The sequence below is a fragment of the Macrobrachium rosenbergii genome, chromosome 50, assembly GCF_040412425.1.
Source record: "Macrobrachium rosenbergii isolate ZJJX-2024 chromosome 50, ASM4041242v1, whole genome shotgun sequence".
NCBI lineage: Eukaryota > Metazoa > Arthropoda > Malacostraca > Decapoda > Palaemonidae > Macrobrachium > Macrobrachium rosenbergii.
The window spans coordinates 10,830,001-10,853,804 of record NC_089790.1 but is presented as its reverse complement, the minus strand read 5'-3'; the positions used below and the strand labels follow the sequence as shown (position 1 = coordinate 10,853,804).

Genomic DNA, 23,804 nt, shown 5'->3' with positions numbered 1-23,804 from the left:
GAAATCAGGCCTCCTTAAATGCAGTACCTTTGTATCCAGATACTGTACATTGTGTGTTTAGGAAAATTTACCAAGATTCAGGCTTGAGTCTAGACATAGGCATAGGCCTACATATTATAAGGTACTAAATCATTTCTTGCCCCTCCTATTTCCTATTTTTTTTCTGCATTGGACCGCTTTCTCTATGAAAGTCCTTGGGCTCGTAGTGTCCTGGTTTTTCAGTCAGTCTTGCTGCTTGACAAATAATATCAGAATAAATTAGGTACAGTACTGTAGTTTAGTCTATTCCTGGGCACAAACAAAGGAAAACCTTTAACATGACAAATGTGAGTATGTATACTTAGGTAAGAAGTCAAAAAATTTCAATCAATATGTAAACCTAGACGAAATTGCCACTACACTTTCACTTCACACCAATTTCTTTAAAACTAAATACAGTGTATATCTTATTCTTTTTTCCTTATTTTTTCTTTTGCTACCACAAATGTGAATAAGCATAATTGGAACTTATACAGAAATTATAACCTTTTCAACATTATGAATAAGCATATTTGGAACTTTACAGAAATTATAACCTTTTCCCCATTCTTCAATCATTTATTTCATTAGCATGGTTTCATTAATCAGAAAAAAAGTTAGATGTATGTAGCTCTTGACTTGCCTCCCTTTATTTAATAGTTAGAAATAGTTCTTTCTTTCAGTATGAGCTTTTTACTTTTTACAGTTTACATGTATCAATTATTTATTTTTCTTTTAGTTTGGATGAATAAATATCCCCAGAGTTGACAAAGCAGCAAGACTCATTTGGCTCCTTACCAAAGAATTTGTTTCAACTGAATGTGCACATTAAAAGCAAAAGTTATGTGTTTATTATGCTGATCTGCTATCTTTAGCATACCCATTCACAAGACTTGATAGTTTTCATTGCCACTGCTTCAGAAAAATCTTGAACATACAATTGTCTAATGGTGACAAATGTGAAGGTACTGTACTCAGTAAGGCTAATTCTGATTCCATTTTGACAATTTGTGTGATAGTCCTTCTGCATTTCCTAATCTGTTTCAAATTTCTTTCCATTTCCCCATCACAAGAGTTATTTCAATATTTTAAATATATATAATGAAAATACAGTACTCCAAAGACATTTCACATTGTTGCCAATTTTAATTTTTCATACTGCTTGCAGAGTACTTGGGTTGAATTTCAACAGGGCTGCAGTGAGAACCAACAGGGGACACTTAACATTAATTGAGCATGTTTTACTCTACACTCTGGTTTTGGCTATACTATATAATACGTGACTTTTAATAAGCTAGCTGCTTGTTTATAAATTATGTTCAGCACTGGGGCCAAATTTTACTTTTGAGTTAGACTAGCTATCGTCCATAAATTCTTTGCTGTTCTTTTGCTTCACTCAGCACTTGTGAGATTACTGATAGCTTGTTTTGTTTTGGGAACATTTACATCTCCTAAGTTTACAGGGGTCTGCAAGTATGTGTACTTATTCTGGAATATGCTGTGACTGCTACATGCTTTCAGTCCATTTTCCTGCTTTACTGGTCCACCTTTCAAGTAATCTATTTGCTATTTTGATCAGGAATTCTCCATAATTTTTAATTCTAGTGTCAATAATATTGCCCTTTTTTTCTCATCCTCATGTTTTTGAGCTTCACAAGTAGCCTTTGCTATTTAATAGAAATTTTATGGGCACATTTGTGAACTGGTGCATGAAAAAGGAAGACTAATATTTTTGCAACGCTCAGTTAGGTTACATCCCAACATTAAAAAAAAAAACTTCAAAAGAGGAGAGCTACCCTTGAAGTAGCCGTGATGCCAAAATTGTAAGGCCATCATCCTTTCCCTCCAGTGAAGGTCAAGGTACCTTCTGTGGTTCTTAATGATAGGTGAGGGGAACTGGCCTCTTTGAATTCCTCAAATTGTAATAAGGCCAAGTAGGAAAACATCTCAACTAATTAGGTTTTGTCAGTGGACCTGTAAGCAGGCTCTTAACCACTGAACAAAGTCTTAGTCCATGGACTTACACATAACCTCCTTCCCAATCGATCTGTGTACAAGTTCTTGGCCAATGGATCTAAGTACTCATGATCAAAGGACCTATAACAAGCTCTTACTCAATGGACCTGCATTTCATCACTTTACCAACGGAATGGATGTGTACAAGCTAATGGCCAATGTACCTGAAAACTATTTGACCATTTGACCTATGACAAGCTTTTGGTCAATGGGCATAAAAGTTCTTGTCCAATGAACCTATGTCAAAGCTCTTAATTAATGAGCCTGTGCACATGTTCTTAGTCAACAGAACTGTGCACAAGAACTGGGCTGATGTTCCAGAGTACCAATGAATCTGTGCACAATCTTCAACAGAAAACTGCATAATTTTTAGACTGCTTGTTCTCTTGGATATACATAAACAGCAGCACCTGCCTATATAAGTCACTAAAACTAACAAAAATAGCTTATTTATATAAATATTTTCCAAAATACTGTATAATTTTTTCACCTTTCACAATAATTATGTTTTCCAGTACCCATACACAATATAACAGAGGAAAATGGCACATCAAGAAGCACAAAACCCAGGTGATATATTACATTAAGTATACTTTTTGTCTTTCAAGGACAAAGTAAATTACAGTACTGGTAACTGTTGGTATTACCTCAGAATACATATTGTATTCATGTCCCCTCATTATTTTCATTTCAAAACTTTTCAAAATGAGGAATTCTAATCTGATAGTATATGTGCATGCAGCATTTTTAACTTGTGAATTAAGATCATGCCAGACTCCTCCACATAATATTCATGCATAACAGTTCACTCATAAAAATCCTTTATAACTATTATGTAATATAACTTCTTCAGTACAATCAATCCTGGGTATTTGCTAAGTAAATACTCGTGTATTAATTTTGTGAGATAACTACAGAAACAGTTTTAACTGCTCAATATTTAGCCATATAATGACCATGACCACGGTTAGTTTCAATAGTAGTAAAAGGCAATGACATAGTGCAATCGAAGGTGACGCCACTAAATCAAAGACTTCAGCTACTTCCATAGCCCAGCAATCAGGCTCAGCCATTACCAGGAGTCATTTGTATACATGAAGAGTGATAATAAAGTTTTTTTTCTAAACACTATCAAACTATAAGCAGCTATGTCTAAAAAAATTTCCTGCACTTCTCACACTACTTTCTTGTAATAAAAGGTGTAAAAACCATTGTCAAATACCACTTCTTTAACACAGTGAGTTTACATAATGTTTATGGGGCCCACATACTCTTAATTTGATTTCAACCTTTCTGCCCTAAGAATATAGCTTTACCTTTCACTTTGATCACATTGAAAAAATACAACACGTAAAAATGAACATATATATATACATACTATTGCAATGAAAGAATAAAGTGCATAATGACAATCATTCTGTGTTGAGTATTTCTCTTCATCAGATCATGCATGGAAATTGTTAATTAGACAATAAAATATTGGTAAAATTTTACACACTTAAAAATTTTATTGGATGTATGCTCATGTGCAAAAGAAGTATTACTTTTTATTTTAGACTTATTTGGGAAGTATATATGTATGCACATTTAAATGTACACAGTTAAGGCTTTGTGATGATTTAGATCACAAACCTAGAAAAAGCTTGATTAAGTTCCATTTGGAAAATACTCCTTGCTATGAAAGCATCCAAGGAAATAAGGATACCTCTTGCACTACATCTGTAAACTGTATTGACAAACTGTTCTCTCCTTGAATTGATACTATAAATATTAATACTGTACAGTATTTATCCCTCTGAAAACACTGTATATTTTATATATATATATATATATATATATATATATATATATATATATATATATATATATATATATATATATATATTACTAATATATATATATATATATATATATATATATATATATATATATATATATATATATATATATATATATATATATATATAATTATTACCCTTTTGTACAAGGTGATAGAGAACATGTTTCTTATTCTAGAAGTTATTTATTTCATTACTGCATTTATTCTTCAAATTATGATCCATGCAAAGCACTCTTTGGATGTAGTCAAGGAGCATTTCATATGAACTGATCATAAGTCTTTAAAACACTAAAAAAAGACAGAACAATAGAATATTCCAGATCACCCACGATGTTTTAGATATAAGAAGCCTTTGTATTAAATCATTTCCTTTTCAGTACATTATTAAAAAAAAAGCCTGCAGTCATTTCTGAAACACATAAAACATACCTGTTGTTTAAGAATGGAATAATCTTATAAGGAAACTTCACTGTTAGTTTAAAACACTTGCTGCCATAAACTGTCCAACATCACCATGAGAAACATTATGTCTAGGAATCATGTCACCTTGCTATTTTATAAATCTAATGAACTCCATATAGCCCATCTTCACATATGAAATACAATTTATTTAAAAACCAACTAAAATGTCTACCATCTACAATATATATGAAGTAAAATATAACACAAATCCATGCTGGAAGAACATTACTTACTCTCCTTCAGCCCCCTCAGGAAGGCTGGAGATGGTGGAAAGGAATGGGAAAAAAGAAGACAAGTTAAGTAAAGATAAGGTTTAAAGATCATAAGGGGTTGCCATAAAACAAATATGGTGAAGCAACTTTCTCTACTGACCTCAAACTAAGTGACGATGCAATGATAAAATTTGCCCTATCTGTGTTTTGTAGAACTTTGCAGATCTAAAGTAGTAATGATCAATAACTTTTTCCACAAAAATACCTGTATAATGATCACTTTTAATTATATAAAGTCATTCTCACACCTTGACAAGAATTTGAAATATGCTAAAATTCACTTGTCTACCTTATATTCATGGTTACCAAAAGCTACTTCAAAATACTCATGAATATTAATTTTCTAAGATATGGGTTATCACATGAGAAAATTCAGAAGCATCATAAACTGTGATATAACTGCAATGAATTTTGTGAAATTCAGCTACTACAAAATACAGGGCAAATTTAAGACATAGGTAGTGAGGTCTCCAGGTTTGAAAACATTCTGAATATAGTGGGATACATATGGCAAGTACAATTTAATCTAAAAATGTATATAAAAGTTTATATTACTTAACACAACTGTTTGGATATTATCATAACTTAGGTTATATACTACAGGTTCTAAGATGCAAATGATATATTACTTTACTTATGAAAATGCATTACTTGACTGGTTAAACCATAATATTTGGTTACAATACCATCATCCTTTTTCCTTTAGGAATGCAACAAAAGCTTTTCTACATACAATGAGTATTAATAATAAAAAATAACAGCATGCATTAAAACTAAACATCTTACACACATGGTTGCCCAATAAGTAAAAACACCAGGAAATTAACTGTCCTATGCACTATATTGTAAAATAAATAGTGAATTTGTGCTATAGAGATGATACAGTACTTCCAGATTCACACAATATATTATGGTAAAGAGTATTTGTTTCACCAAATCTTCAATTACTGTTGTTCACTGTGCTACCTCAATTAGAATTATTGTTTAGCAAATATAAAAAAACAAATACAGGTACAGTGATTTGCTTTATTCTTTTCACATCTTTTAAGTGTCTGATATTATAAGCCAACCTGCTCTCAGGTACATGTAACATTTCAAAACATCAAATATGGCAAATTAACATAACAATAAGCTACCTTCTTATGATTTATAATTTCATTACCAAAAAGCAATGTTGAGAGTAATTAGTAGGATTTATTTTTTGGCTTCAATGTATTCCATCTCACTGCTACCTTTCACTGCAATTCTATTGCTAACTTTTTATTTTATTTAATTTTATGGTTTCAAATAACATGAAAAGAATTTTCTAGATTGTTATTTCATTTCAGAGCTTTCCTCCCAGATTCTTCTCCAGCTCTTTTTCACACATGCACATATACTGTATATACAAATACACAGTAGGCAACGCGATAAAATGTTGAAACAACAAGATAACATTTTAGTGAATTTATTCAGCAGTGTAAACGTTTTAATTTCTGTAATCCTTTTTTGAAATAACCCAAATAACTTCCTTGTAAAATTTCATAATCCAAAGATTAGTTAACTTGCGAATAAATGTCATCTCTAGAGCACAATACCACATATTCAAGTTTAATGCAAAATATAAAAGTAAAAGCCAGTACAACCAAAGGAAAGCATCAGTTCTAAAAAAATTCTTTGCAGTATAAAACACTAATACAGCATTTTTGAACTTTAAAAATGAATGCATAATAAATAAAATATATACAATTATACTCCAATAATTTTGCCAACAATTCAAGATATTTTTTTTAATTTAAAGCTAATACTAGAACAACAGACCATATACCTGGCTATGTAAAAATAATGAAATACTTTAGAAAAATAATAAATGGGCTTATAAATCTTAGGAAAATAATGAAAACTTATAAGCAAACAGTACTTTAGAAACATGTGCTGATACATACGACACATTACTGTGCAGGAGCATGCAGGGAAAAGAAGGGGAAAAAGTAGAAGTGCCATATTAGTGAGGAGGGCCCAGGCTAGTAATTCTAAATTGGCCTATCTAAATAGAACATTACAGAATATTACAGTAGTAAATGTTATTCACTCATTTCATAAAAATCACCACTTGAATGCATCTGTTCAGACCATAATCATTCATAACCAGAATGTACATTTCATGTATCAGTTTGTACTTATGTACCAGAATGTACATTTCATGTATCCGTTTGTGCTTATGTACAATGTGTATGTATAATTTCTGTAAATGTAAACTTCAAAATATGATTATGCATAAACACAAAATTATACACTATATATATATATATATATATATATATATATATATATATATATATATATATATATATATATATATATATATATATATATATATATATATATATATATATATATATATATATATGCCTCAGCTTCTCATATTAAATTTATTACTAATCACCTCCATTACTGTATATGATTTTTTTGCTAGGCTACAGTTTTAGAAGTACGGCATGTTATTGGTAATATCTCTTAAAACTGAGTGATAAGGATATTTTGTAAGTTAATTTGGGCAAGAATTTACATAGAATTGCCTTGATGGGACATCTACTGTTTAAGTGTAGGCTATACTATAAGGTCTTTGTTGTATATCAGATCTTTCCACTTAGCAAAAAAACCAAATGAAGAAACTTTAATGGGTGGGCATGATTTGAACCTGCATCCAGCATATCAAAAAGAGGTAATGTTATCCACCTGACCATGAAGAATGTTATAAGTCTATTCCCACTCAAACATACATATACTAGAGCTGGAATAGACCCCTCCCCCCACCTAGCCAAGGATTTAGGCTGAAAAATATATACTGCACATAGAATCCACTGGTCACTTTTTTACAAGATACTTATGTAACTTTGAAAACCACAATACCCTATTAACTTCTTGTTCTGAAGTTCCAGATGCAGGTTTAAACCCTTCCTGGACGTCAGAATTTCTTTATCTTGTATACAGTGTATGTGTATGTATGTATATATATATATATATATATATATATATATATATATATATATATATATATATATATATATATATATATATATATATATATATAATATATATATATATATATATATGTATATATATATGTATATAAATAATCAACATATATATATGTATGTATATATATATATAGCAATCATATGTGGAATATAAATATAATTATATACACATATATATGATGTATATATATATGTAGGAATAATCAACACAGCAATCACATGTGGAACTAAATAAATTTCTGACTCACATCAGATCAACCAGGTCTAAGCCAACAAAAGCCACAAAAGTCATTAATGACTTGTGTGGTTTAGTTGGCAGTGGTCTCATCTTTCAATTGAAAGACCTGGGTTCTATCCTGATGTCAGAAATTTATATATATATATATATATATATATATATATATATATATATATATATATATATATATATATATATATATATATATATATATATATATATATATATATATATTATATATATATATATATATATATATATATATATATATATATATATATATATATATATATATATATATATATATATATAAATACAGGCCCTGGTTATTGGTGGGCTCAGCTATCAGCGATCTGGTTTTTCGGCACTTGTCTAGCGATGAAAATCAGCGATTTTCAGCGCCGATATGCGCCAATTTCCACTTATCGGCGCCGATAATTGCATATTGGCACTGATAAATACCTAACAGAGGTGCTGATAACTGAAAATCGGTGATTTTCGGCGCCAATAAGCACTGAAAATCGCTGATTCAATAGATAATGTGACAAAGCTACTGGAAAGGAAGGGCTTCAGTATCAAGGAAACAAGTGTGTACAGTATAAGGAGAACAAGAAATGAGTGGTACACTGGGATGGGTAGTTCAGTGTACTACTAATGAGCCTTCTGTGTTGGTATATCAAGTGATAAACACTGCTGAAGTTTTCTGCACAATGGATTCATCATGATTCCATATTTGCAGTGTGTATGTGGCAGTGACCACTGTCTTCATTTTCTCAGGAGCCATCACCTACTTTGGAAACAGCTTAATGTTACATTTGTATGTATATATATAAATTTTTTATCACATACACTGTGACTTTTTTATATTCACAATTAATATCCAATTCCCTCTACCTCAGAAATATCATGGATGGGGGATTATAATTGATAAACGATTCAGCACCTGGGAGATTCAATTATAATTCCCCTTCCATCGTAGTCATCTTTTATGTCTAGATTTAATCTGGGATATGGGCCGGAGTGGGTTCCCCAGTTCCTGGGTTTTGATAGCAATGTATTTAGTCTGGTTGCCAACCACCTTAGGAAACTTGACATCCTGCTGCAGGCTGTTTTGCATTGGTTACCTTTCTACTGGCTTTTCTCTTCATTGTGTCTGTCTCTTGAATTTGGTCATGCCACTGAGGATATCATCCAACTTATAACTCATACAGACAGCTTAAAAATGAGCTCTTTCACCATTTAAACTTGCTGACAAAAGCATGTGGCATAGTACACACATGGCCAGCCACCAACCAAATTCTCCTTTATTTCTTCAGGGGATGGTTCATGGCAGGCAGGTGAGCCATTTCCACAGGCAAAAAGCAGACAGCAATTCGCTCTGGCACATGTAATGTGTAGGTCCTGTGTATTAGTAGCCCAGTAGTGATAAAAGGAACAAGTGTTTGATAAAAACTACCTAGTGCTAGCTACCTATATCACATACCCACTGTATGATGTAAGGAAACATGATCAATGGGTCATATCCATAAAGTAATAGTGATGTATTAAAATGTTAACTCATAATTACTAAATAACATTGCCTTAAAGGATTTACTTACAAATGCTTCTTAGCTCAATTAAGACAAAAGTAAATGGATATCCATACTGGGCATTTCTACATATTTCATAACCTTTGACTACCCGGCTTATTCCCAAACACCAGGTAAAGGTTACCCTATGTAGCCTATAGGCTACGTTAGTTGGTACATAAATAAAATCAATAATTACAGGAATTACTGTACCAAAAATATATAAAATCTGTATCTCCAAGAACTTAAAATGTTTGGCAAAGCTTACCATTACGAAAAAAGTATTTTTGTATTCCCCTGAGCAGGTTATGAAGTAACTTTTATGGTATAAATTGCCCAGCCATGTTATGTCAGATTTTCTTGGCCAACACTGTCTCAGTGTATGGAAATCCTTATGGCTACAGCTCATTCAATTATTTGAGATTTTGATAGCATTCGATGTAAGCATACACAGCAATTTTTTTTAATATCTGATAACAGAAAACTAAACACAGCAACAGAAATTATCAGAAATACGGAATAACATTTTGCTGCACAGTTACACTTTGTTAAAACACGACATGAAAATGACACCCCCAATAGAAACAAATAATAACAGAATAAAGATTGAAGTCCACACAATACAGATTCTAAAAAGAGGAAAAAATGTCAAACTTCAAAATCTGAAAATATTTTGCACACTGTTACCAAGTTTTAAAAAAGTCGAATGTGAAATTCTTAGGAAACTATAATACAAAGGAACATATTACAAAATTTCTACATTGTGATATTCTTGGCATAGTATGACTCACTAGTGAACCACTATCACATACTGCAATTTTACTTCTGTAGCGTAAAATGTTGCCTTAAAGTCGAGGGTTGTTTAACAAGAGCCAAAATACTGGTAATATTGATAACATTTAACTTGCTGTTCGTTTATTAGCTCATCAAATAAATAATGAATTCTTGTGACTACATATTTTTTTGTCTTTCATGATATCCCTCTCTATTTACATGATATTTTAATGAAGTATAAAAATTAGTCTTCACTCAGAGGTTATAGAGAGTTCTGATTACTGTTTAGCAATGACAAGCTTCCACTTGGGTTAGGATAGACCTATGAAAAATTATATACATATATATACGGTATATATCTTCTTCGTTTTAACGTGCTTTTTTCCCATTTTCTATATGGGGTGAGCACGATACCTTCTTTAGAAGGACTTTGATTTGGCATTGGGGTAGGCCGTAGCCTCAATCGGCTGCCCTGCCTGACGTCGCTTAGACCCCGGTAACGATGTGTACGTGTATCGTGCCAATCCCCAGCTCCCTTTCTCCCAAGCAGCAAGGAGAACTGGGCAGGTAGGTCGACAGTTCGAGACATGTGAGGTGTCTGTTATGTTTTTAGAAGATGTTGGAGTGGCTTTGTTTATGTGTGTATTAGCCTGTAACACCCATTTACTTTTCAGCAAACCTATCCGTTGATTACATAAGTAATCCCGGGGTGTCTACACGGATAGCAAAGTGTCCGCCTTCACTGACCAGTCGGCTGCGGATTTCAACCCGCGCCATGGACCTCTATGAAGTCCTAGGCCGCTGCTCTACCAACTGAGCCACCAAGGCTCTATATACTGTGTATATATATATATATATATATATATATATATATATATATATATATATATATATATATATATATATATATATATATATATATTATACTGTATATACTTATAATCACTCTTATGCATGATTTTATGTCAAAGCACCACCAGGGAAAATTGAAAAGTTGTATGGACAACCGCTTTTCCTTTTTTCCCAGTGGTATATATATATATATATATATATATATATATATATATATATATATATATATATATATATATATATATATATATTAATCTACTAGTAATTTTTATCACAAGTTAATACTGTATTTGTAATTGCCACAGGGACATCTTAGACATCTTAAATTCTAAATTTCGTCACACTTCCTGGTAATGATTGTCACTACCAAGCCTTCATTTGTGTTTAAGGCTTGGTAGTAAAGTGAGTACCAAAAAAGTGTGAAGGAATCAAATTGTTGAGAAATCATTTTGGCTATTACAGGCATATTCACCATATGCCTTTTCCCCTTAGAAGCAACTGGTGCCAGAACTATGTTTTTGCTAACCCCTTGCCCCTTTAATGACCCATTAAGAGCTACAGTGAATTGTGGCCAGCAGGTTGGGAGATGAACCAAAACCCTTGAAGATGTAAGGAAAGTGCTTGTACTAAACTATGGCATCTGTGTGTGTGTATATATGTGTGTATATACATATGATGTGTGTATGTATATATATATATATATATATATATATATATATATATATATATATATATATATATATATATATATATATATATACATACATATATATATATATATATATATATATATATATATATATATATATATATATATATATATATATATATATATATATATAAATATATATATATATATATATATATATATATATATATATATATATATATATATAATTCTTTTGGATGTTTACTGTGCACAAAAAGAAACATATATATATAAGACAGACAAGTACAGTACATTATACTCTATTACTATTGGTCATTCATTATTATATTTTTCACACTGGGCTTCAGGTTTCTTCATCTGGAATATTAACCCTTTCAGATTCTGACCTCCTCATCAATTTTGAGATTGCTGAGTGCACCTCATGTAAAATTCAATATTAGCACCTTTGATAACGTCGGGTGTTATGATGCTTTTTCTTAAAAATGTTTTTCATTTGATCTACCTCAAATGAGCTGCGTGCATCATACAGAGGATGACATACACAAATTTTGATTCATAAATTTTAACATTTTTCTAAGGATGATGCCATTTTATATCACTGGAATCTCAACAGTTGAGAATTGGATATGACTGTGGGTCATCAGAATCTGAAAGGGTTAATGATGTGTTATTTTTAAATGATAAACCTTTGCAGTAAGTAAGCACCTGTATAAGACAAATATCTCATCTACAAAGTACATACTTGAAAGCCATGTGGATCTAAGGTTAATGTGCAGTTTCAATACATTTTGTTTTATATGTTGATAATTTTTCACTTTTTAATTATGGTCATTAACAAAATAAATCAAGTACTGTATCTGAAACTGATTTCTACTTAATGATGAACTTGATTATTACAGAAGTTCATTGTTTATCCTCTATAAATATTGTAACACCAATGTTTGATGGCAGCTGAAATGACATATGCAATGTGAACTAATACTGTAGATTACAATTTAGATTCAAGTATTCTGTGGTCATTACACCATGGATAGTTTTGTACAAAATAAAATGAAGATATTTACTCAACTTGAAGGTTGGTTATGAAATTATGTTATGAAAATGGATTTAAAATGGGTAATTCAATAAGTTCATGTCATTTAAGATCATTCATATACCTTAACCTAAAGAAATTGTCAGCTGTAAAAATCTGCTATGAAGAAAGGTGAGGTTATGGTATGTAACATTGTTTCCTTTATCAGAAAACTATACAATTCATAATATTTGTATGAAATAGATACCAGTGGAGGTGCACACATCTACATTATGTAATATCAAGTATATCAACATCTATAGGACGGGCTGAGATCTAGATACAAGCTGTGAAATATTTACATGGTGCAGCCTTTTCATACACAGTATGGTACCTTACACAAGTGAAAGAAAACACAAACATATGCTTATGAAGACATATATGACTATACTTTCAGAAGGCCAAAATATTTCAAATAAAACCAATCGAACAATATTGCAAAAGCATCTCTTATGAAAGTGAGTTACCTAAAGTTATAATAAAAGGGTGCTAAGCAGTTATTGGAATGTAAAGAAATATAAATGTTCTTCATAATACCAATCTCAAATACTAAGTTTATGACTGGGCTCGCATGTTCTCATTAATAGAATGGAGTAAAAGAAGTTAAAAAAATATAAATGAAAAGAAAAATCTAAAGTTAATTTGCTTTTCAGTCTAGTAATGAATGGTTAGTTGGTTTCCTGACCTAACGAAATCCAAAGATAAATTTATTTACAACTAACAATATCTAAAGTAAGGTGCATTGCAGATACAAAAAGATAACACAAAAACTGACAACCAAACATGCAAGAGCTTCTGCTACCTATTTTATTTCACAAAGAAACACACATCTTACATCTGTAAAGCTCAAAGGTTTTATGAATCAAATCTGACAAACTGCTTGAGCATCTTATGCAAAAAATATTCATGTGATAGAATTTTTACGGAGATACATATAGAGGTACTGTACAAATAATCACAGTACTCTATATTTAAACACCATCTTCATGTCCTTAAAAAGAACTGTCATAGATGCCATTACCGTACTATGTAACTGTGGCGTTTTAGATAGTGATTCATGTGTGGTACATGTTCTGTCTTTAATCAAGTGATTTGACTTGCCACCGTTCCTTATACAGACTGTAGTAGTCTGAAGTTAATAGCCATAGATAAAAGTACTCACTGTGAAAGAGGGAAGTGTCTGGATCTGTTTGATCAAGAGTTAAATGAAACTTGAAAAATTCTACTGTTTATAATCTCAAAGCTCACATTTCTGCTTAATTAATAGGTGCTCAGTATAAGAGATTTCAACTGGGGATTCAGAAAAAAGTGATGATAAAAAAAATGTGAAATGATAGCTGAAGAGCTTGAGAGTCATTTTTGTCTTGACATAAGGGTTGTTGCTATTGCTTCCAACTATGTGAGATGAGATAAAAATACTGACGAAAAAGTAAGTTTTTGAACATTACACTTTTGAAAGTCAGTCATTCAGTGAATAACTTCTTTCAATATATGAACCTTTCTAAAACCTTATGAAATTACATACTCTTGAAACATGGATTGCTGACAGGAAGCGAAGGTTGAGGAACTTGGAAGTAATTAAGTTCCTCATTGGTGAAATGAGCCATTGCAAAACTGTGGCTGCACTAAGTGGCAAGTGCTTTATCTTTATAAGCATTTTTCTTAGTGTAATTTCTAATGCTGGCTGAGAATGGAAGATACCAGTGCTCTGTGTGGCTAGCTTTAACAAAGCATAGAACATGAGATCCACTATGGAAGCAAACTGTATTTTACCCCAAAGACAGCCTTAATGGCATATGGATATAATGTAGATTTCTTCTCAACATGGGATCTGACATCTCATTGTATTAAGCCACAATGTATGAAGGAAAGGAACATGAAAAATTTATTCTAAAGTGATGCTAGCTAACATACAAACCCGTCAGATGGGGCAAGTCTGAATCATTTGCTGGTGGTGCAGCCTAGTTTTAGGAGGTTGGACTCAATAAGTCCTCTCCTTAATCATAATCTCGTTCCAAGTCCCCTAAACGAAATATTTACTATGTAAACAATGGGGCACTGTCTTGCTACTACTGCTGCTTTGAGAAAAAGAAAAGGATAGCTTTTCTTGTGTCCCCTGGATTCAAGGTTAAAATTTAATTGCTTATAAAAGGACATTACTATTTGAACATGCACAACAAATTCTAGGACAAAGGAGAACAAAGCCAAAAGAAAGAACTTGTCTAAAGGTATTTCAAAAGCCTCTCAAGAGCCTTAGACTCCCAAAATGTTCACTAAAAGGCATATGTCCCTGTGATTCAGAATTCCACTTCATCCTAAAATTTAAAGAATATGCAATGGACTAGTTACATACAATGTGGTGTTAGCATTTGTGTGTACTGTAAATACATTGGAGATGATTTCTGTCTTCTTTTCCAATGACTACAGGGTTGTGGAGTGTGTTTATGTATTTATATATATATATATATATATATATATATATATATATATATATATATATATATATATATATATATATATATATATATATATATATATATAAACAGTCCCCTGTTATCGGCAGAGGTTCCATTCTGAGGGTGTGATGGTAGCCGAAAATTGCTGCTAACCAAAAATCAGTGATTTTCACTCTTTTTCAGCAAATTTTGGGGCTTATCGGCACCAAAAAGCGCAGATTTTCTGTTATCGGCGCCAAAAAAAGCACAGATTTTCTGTTATCGATGCCAGTACCCAATTATTGGCACTGATAAGCAGAAATCGGTGATTTTTAGTGCTGAAAATTGCCTAGTGTCGAAAATCGCCGATTTCCGCCGCTAGACAAGCGCCATGAAACCAGATTGCCGTTGATCGAGCCTGCCATTAACCGAGCCCGCCATTAACAGGGAACCATATTTATATATATATATATATATATATATATATATATATATATATATATATATAATATATATATATATATATATATATAAATAAGATTTTCCTTTTATAAAGATTTTCCTTTTTAAAGAGGAGTTATTAATTTCTAATTTAATTGACACTCAAATCTGTCAAAATTTTGACACTCAATTCCAGCATTGACATTTCCTCTCAGCTGAAATTACCAGCAGGATTGTATAACTCTCTTCATTCAAGAATTTAGTCATGTAAGATGTTCATCTGCAGGCTAAATTAGAATGATCAAGATACTTTCAATGCATGCCAGAGAGAATAAGGGTCAAACTATTTGTTCTAGTGATGACAAAATCTTCAATACAAAGAAACGAGCTATCACTTCTGAGTACTGAGATTACCACTGTAAGAAGCACCAACTAAAAACTGCAGAGACTTGTTTTATTTCTGTAGTGAAATCTATTAAGGTACAGCTTACAAATATGGGATCTGGATTTACCTTATTTTTCCTTAGAGGGAAATTCAATCCCAACTAACAAAAAAACATCATTTCAAGTCTTCACCACAAATGACAGATAATGAAAACAAGATTTGAGAGAATTTTTAGGTTTCATCTCTTGTGAAAAGTGTTTACCTATAAAATATTGTTTACAGGAACACTGCACATGAAAACATTAGAATTAGGTCACAAAAATTCCATCAAATATAAAACAGTGTTCTTGGTTAAGTGTAACTGCTGACTTATACAATGGTGAATAGTAGAAATATGATACAGTATGCGAAATAAAGTAAAATTTTGATTATCATACTAGCTGCAAACTCAGTCATAAACTTTTTAAAAAAAAAAAAAGAAAACTGGCTGTGGAATCAAGTTGCAATAAAACAGCTTAAAAATTTTGTTGGAAGTTTCAGTGGTTTAAAACTGCTTCAGCACCTTCAGAACACTAAATGCGCAAGAAAAAATATATGAGATATCTGTACACACTGTATCTAATACTGAGTATAGAATAGGTGAAACAATTTATCTATTCCAATCGTATACTCGTAAGCACTTTGACTTATGATTTATCACTAATGGCATGCTAATAAAAAAAAAGTGATGTAGTTAATGAAGGAGAAAAAGAAGACAACTTACTCATCATCTGCTCTTCTGCTTCCTTCCATGAGAGCACAAGCAGCTTCTTCAGTAGCCATTCGCTGACTTATTGTCTGGTAAGTTTTTGTATTCAGCTTCTCTTCCATAATTCCTTGCAATTCAAAGTCCGTATATATTTTCTGTAGTGGGTAAAATGGTGGAGAACATGTTATTGCATCATGTTAAGATATGATGAATTAAATGCTTTACGCTACCTATAAGAAAATTAGTTAACAGGCTCTTAAGTCTTAATATCTTGCAGCCTTACAGTGTAACACAGTCCAGCAGCATGTAACTACCCTTAATACAATACCTTGAATGTGTAAAATCCCATTGTTCTCATGACAATATTTGCTCAGCAAAACACGCTGTTGTGTAAAAGTTTATTGCCTTATCTTCTCTCTTATGCTTTTTCAGAAATGTATGTTTTCACTGATCATAACTTAAGGCAGAAAGCAAGCCCTACACCTATCTTAGGTACCTTCACATGTAAAAAAAACATGAAAAACAAGCATTACTACAGTACGTAAATTCTCTACTGGTCTACAAAACACTACAGCTTGCAAAATGAAACAAAAGTCAAAACTACCATTTCATAGTATGAAATTGTTAAGTATTTAAGAGTTTAAAACAGCTGAAGCAAGCAGAAACTGTTTAAAGTTAAAAACTTTAATTCACTATTTACTTACATCATATAATACAGTATACTGTTCGAACACAGTACAAGAACAGTATGCAGTGGTGAATGGTAAGCTGCATCAGTGAATACATTTCGCAAGGAACATGTGTTTGATATACAGTGTACATGTAAAGAGTATTTGTATATGTGGTTTTAAACAACTGTATTTTAAAAGTGTATCACTGTAAATATTCTTCAAAAAAAGCTTTCATGTCACAAGGTAATCTCATACTGAAATTAAACACATTATAAACAATATCAGTGCCATAATGTATGCATGGGAAGTGAATTTTGCTACTATATGGATGTGTTAAGAGTACCCTATAATTCCATTGACTGGTTTTCTGGTAGACACTTGTTTCTCAAATAAACACGTGGTTCCAAAATTATCCAATGCTCAGAGTTACTCTTCCACAACAATTTCTTCTTCTGCACAGCTTTGAGAGAGAGAGAGAGAGAGAGAGAGAGAGAGAGAGAGAGAGAGAGAGAGAGAGAGAGAGAGAGAGAGAGAGAGAGAGAGAGAGAGAGAGAGAGAGAGAGCATACTTTAGTCAGTGAAACTACATATCTCCAGGATAAATCTTGGAGGAAATGAACAAATAAAAATAAAAACCGAATAAAACATTTGTTGGAGACATCTTGATAATACAAGGGTAGAGAAGACAGAAGGATTACTGAATCTCAGTTTTCATACCTTCAGCGGCACTTGAATTATGTCAAAAGTGTTCCTACCTCAAAGAGACAATCCCACAAAGGGCACGACAACCAAACAGACTAGCATCTATGAAGACCTTACTCAAAGAGTATCAAATTATCACTCTCTGATTCTGTCATCAATTCAAAAGGTAAAAACAACCCAAGTAACACAAGAAAGTTCCATCTATGAGCATTTCTTGAAAGCTCTCAAACCTATCTTGTTCAAGACTGTCCCGAGTAAGTTTGTACATATCCTCAAGTCTTGTCATAACACACCTTTCCTTTCCCCTATCAGGCAAAACTAAGCTCAACAGTTGCTTTGGAGTAATGTCACTGAGTTTTGTAAGTGCATCAATCAAGGGTTCTCAGAAAACCTGGATGCAGTGTCAGATACTATAATCAAGATTCTTTTAAAAAGAATGATCTTGCAGGATTATCTCTTCCTCCTTATATTCCTTAATCAGGGCACAAGTTCAGGAAGTAAGTCACACAATACAAAACAAAATGTTCTGAAATGAGGAGGTCAATGTACACCTCATCCAAAGATTTGTGCCAGGAAGAAACAATGTAATAGTACAATTCTTCAACAGAAAAAACAAGTAATTCCCTATGAATGGTATTTTCTTATGTAGACAGGTAAGAGCTTCTAGATCTCTTCATTACACACCTAAACCACAAAATGTGCCAAATTACTACCACTATTCTACCAATCCAGGTAAGGTTGATGCCTTCATGCACAACTGGAAAAATATAGAGGTGTACAAATTCCTACTTTTCAGTCCCATCCACTTAATCCTGGAAAATGTTTGTTGCTTGCTCAGCCAAAACATGACTCTGATAGTACCTCTTTGGTCTCATCAGGGATGGTTCCTTGACCTAGCTTCCTAGTTAATGCTCCCAAGATACTTCCTCACTACGGAAAAATGCATACAACAGATCCACCATCCGTTTGTACCACTGGAATTGGCAGTAAAACTTTCACTGTTACTTTTGGTCTGCTTGTTCATATTGCAATCAAGTCTCAAGGCCACAAAAATTACAGCTCTGACTATAAAAATAATGTTTTCCAGTAACAGTTAAAGTAAAAATGCTTGATGTTATTTAGCTTTTACCTTCAAGTTTGGTTGTTGTTTAATATCAATTGTTAGTTTTAGATTTATATTGAATAACTATCTTAACCTCCATCTTTCCAGTCACGAATTTCATCCTCCTTAATCACAAATGAAAGTTAGCCTCAATTCATTACAACCTATATCTGGCATAGTCATTGTGTATTCAACTGAGCATTGCTCTAGACATCATTATTGACCATTTTTCTGGTAAATCAGTCCATGTGTCACCTACCAAAATATCTCTTAAGACTGATGGGAGACAATTTCAAAAAGACCATGAAAGCTTGATTACTCACATGGAAACAAACTCTCATTCAACAGTGAGTCTAGTGTGCACAGAGAAATAGTAGGAGGGAGTCCCATTGGCACAAAACTTGATAAATCATAGGCTCTATAGGCCAAGATGAAAAACTGCTGATACAGAGGCTGAAAAATCAGTGAGAGCAGAACCTTATGCATAGGTAAAGGAACAAGTTTCCATCAACAGCCTGTAAACATGACAAAGAAATAAGTTCACAGAGAGAAGTAAAACAAAAAGCAGAAAGTTTGTCTAACAAAGCCTTATTACATACCCCAAGGATTTTCTCGAAATTGGAGAGATAAGCAAGTTCTCCAAAGTCTAGTACAAAAAGTAACCAGAGATCAGGAAGCTTAGGAAGAAGGTTGTTAGGTGGAAACAAGAGAGTTCAAGAAAGTTTTAAAAACTTGAGCAATGAATGTATTATGAGAAATTAATAAAATTATTACAGAAAACCAGTACATGTAATGTGATCATAGCGTGGAACAAAATTTACTCCTTATCTATGGTACAGTAGTAGTGTAATGTATATTGTTACAGTGCAAGTTCTAGTCATCTCCATATCAAAACTGGTCGTAGCAGCCTTCACATCCAACAAATAGTAAGGCTTTAATATCGGCAACACCTCCTTAATTTGGGAAGTAAGGCTGGTATAACAATTTGCTGCAAGTATTTTGCCCATCATGTTTTCAAAGGGTTTTTAAGAAAATTTCTTCTCTAAAATTGTAACACCATTTATGATGACTGTTTCCTCCACGAGCGTCCTGAACAAAAATACCATCAATAAACATAATCTCTAAAGCGTTCCATAAACTGCCAAGAGAAAAGCAAAAGAATTATCAAAATCTTACTAATCATTCAGTTACTGCAAATTTATAAGTGAACCATAAAATTTCACAAGTTTTACTCAGTTTTAAAGGTTTTCTATAAATACTTATTAACAGCTTCTGACAAAACTTGTTTGTTAATTAGATATTAAATAAAATGTGCATAATAAGCACCATGTATGGAAAATTTTCAACAAAATGAAGCTGAGTAACATTAACTCACAATATCAAACTATTGAACATCTTGAAACACTTCAAATAAATAACTGAAATATGTTTCACATACCCCCTAGAAGATTGCAACTTGACTGCAATATCAATTTAACAGTGAACAGAAATGATTCAATAATATAGTACTTACTGTATTAAGAATCAAGTTTAAGAGTGAACTGCATGGTAGTGTAATTTGAACAATCTAAACTGAATAAAAAATACATCTATTGCATTTAAGATGAAGTGACAGTTTTGTAAACATTTAAAACATACTTTCATATGCATGTATACCAAAATCTTCAAGCTATATATATTATGAGTTTTGAAATTTACGTAATTTTACTAAAAGTTTTTCATTTAAAATGCTATTTGGTTTAGTTTATGTTTTCTTCATGGATGTGTGCATTAACTGTATTACTGTGGGTCATAAATCAGTAACCATACAACACTGCAACATGAGCTAACACAAAAACAATACCAAGAAAACAACAGCTTTTATTAGTATTTCTAACAGTAAAAGATAAACAGAACTTCTCATGCAAATGTACATCATTTCTCATGCATATAATGGGCAAATTCAAAGCTAAATTCCGTATTAACATTAACAGAGAACATAAGCACTACAGTGCTCCAGGCTTTACAACAGACTTTCTGCTTTCCCACGTCATTTCATTATCAAGATGAGTAACAATTTTAAATTTCTCAGTACTAAAGAGCACTAACCACTTAAAGTGTTCTTAGTACATTTACTGTGGAGAATTGGTGAAGATGGTGATACACTACAGTATAACAGTGAAAATATTAGTAAGAAACTGTGAATAGAAAGACATTAAGCTTCATAAAGGAAATGGATGATAAACTTTAAGTAGTACAGCTCCTTTAGATGTGAGGACAGTCTTAGTGAAAACACTGGAGAAATGAAAACACTGGAAGTTGCAGCATAGTACGGAAGTCTATTGTAACAAAAGAAAACACTACAAGGCATGCAACACTACTTATGAAAAGAGTAAACAATCTATACTAAACCACTACATCACACTGGGAATAGAATTTTCAATCATTTGCAAAAGACTGGCATAGAGGTGAATTAGTTTGCAGCTGCATGAACACTTTCATATAAATCATCATACTGAAGGGAATGAGAAAAAGAAACTCACTAAGTTTCATATCAAGAGCCAAATAATTTGCCTAAGAGTTACTAAATTTCACTAAACACTTATCAGAAATGGTAAGTATACCAAGTCGAATTTTGTTTCTAATAACCATAATGGTAGTAGCTAACAGACAATACATATATGTACAATATATCGTAAAAAGCCAACATACAAAAAATCAATGAAAATCGCTTTTAAATAAAATTTGTAAAAAAAAAATGTCATAAGTGTAAAGAATTTGGATTCTGCACTTGACTTTAACCAACATATATCAGGCTTTACACAGAAAAGCTAAAATTTTAAAACTAAAAATATACTTATGAAAAATCTTGAAAATACCTGCTCTTTACCTGTCAAACAGAGGATATTACTGCATCTAAGGTATCTAAGTATAAAACTACTCAATAAATGTTTGATGTGTATTTCCATAAAATTATGCATAAATAAAATATAATGATACAATATACTGATCACAGTAGGTATTATAAGCTATTATTCTATCATACACAGTGCATTTCCAAAGTGCCATAACAACAGACTTTTATGATGTAAACCATTTTACACCATTCACGAAACTCCCAGCTAGTCACAATTATGAACTGTACTCCATTTAATAAGAATGTCAGAGCTGGATTCTAAATAAAATAGAAACCTTATGATTAGTGTAATGTTTCTGTTCAAGATAACATAACTATATAAAAACTGCTTCATGAAAATTTAAACAGCCATAGATTTACTGAACTTCTTTCTAATGACTATTAATATTTCTAAATTTCAAATCAAAACATTTCTCAAGATCTCTTTTTAACTTAAAAGTGAGAGGCTGAGTTTTAAAAATATTCAAGACCCGCAATCAAGGGCACATTTATGACCAGAATGCTAGCAAAATTCCTGTGAAATTTGCATCACTTAAAAAAACTTATGCATTCAATGCTTTTAAAGATTTACTGTGAACAGGGTTTATAATTTATCAGTAGAAAGGATGTTCTACTTCAAAACAATTCTTGATATTTTCATGAAATACAAATGATGACAGTTCTAACTGTTGAACTTAAGAAGCATTTAGATTATCTACTTCTTGTAAAACAAGAAGAGTAAGGTGGCAACACTCAGTAGAAAATTTGTCTGGTCACCCAAGTTACAGGCAAGTACGTAAAAAACAAACTTGAAAAAATGCCAAAACAAGAGCAAAAATCATTTTGTCACAACTGTCCCTCTGAACAAGCTATTTCATTTGTTCACTTCTGAGAGTAAAATCTTGAAGGGTATGTCTTCCTGAAAGTACCAAGTAAAGTTAGGAAAGTGTCAATCAGTCATCTGAGTCTAAGCCTGACTTTCAGCTGTACAGTATATTAAAATATGCTTTTGACCCTTTACAAAAAAAACTCTGCAAGAAAAAATCTAGTATTTGATGCTCCTAGTATATATGTATTTGTATTTTATATATATATATATATATATATATATATATATATATATATATATATATATATATATATATATATATATATATATATATATATATATATATATATATATATATATATATATATGTATATATATATATATATATATATATATATATATATATATATATATATATATATATATATATATATGTATATATATATATATATATATATATATATATATATATATATATATATATATATATATATATATATATATATATATATATATATATATATATATATATATATATATATATATATATATATATATATATATATATATATATATATTTTATATAATGAATGTATGTATATGTACAGCATGTGTACAGTACGTCTGTGAGTGTGCATGCAAGTGTAATATTAAAATCTCCATCAGACATTCAAGTCCAACCATCCCTTTGAGCTACATAGTAAATTAAAATATGCTTTTGATAATTGAAAAGGAAAAGATAAAAATCTAGAAGGAAAAATCTTGTTCCTAAATATAAAATATATAAATAAAAGTACTGTATATGAAGTTAAATA

General features: G+C 31.6%; 1 protein-coding gene across 34 annotated transcripts in view; it reads right to left on the bottom strand.

The window, feature by feature from the left end:
* Cadps (calcium-dependent secretion activator 1) overlaps positions 1-23,804 on the bottom strand; it is a 760,773-nt gene that overhangs the window by 12,046 nt on the left and 724,923 nt on the right. For 32 of the 34 annotated variants that reach the window (XM_067093725.1, XM_067093726.1, XM_067093724.1 and 29 more), the window contains 2 exons: positions 16,827-16,966; positions 4,570-4,593 (listed from right to left, as the gene is read on the bottom strand). In XM_067093725.1, coding sequence (XP_066949826.1) covers positions 4,570-4,593; positions 16,827-16,966 — 164 coding nt within the window. The remainder of the gene's footprint in view (positions 1-4,569; positions 4,594-16,826; positions 16,967-23,804) is intronic. The other 2 variants (XM_067093728.1, XM_067093753.1) reach the window with 1 other exon arrangement.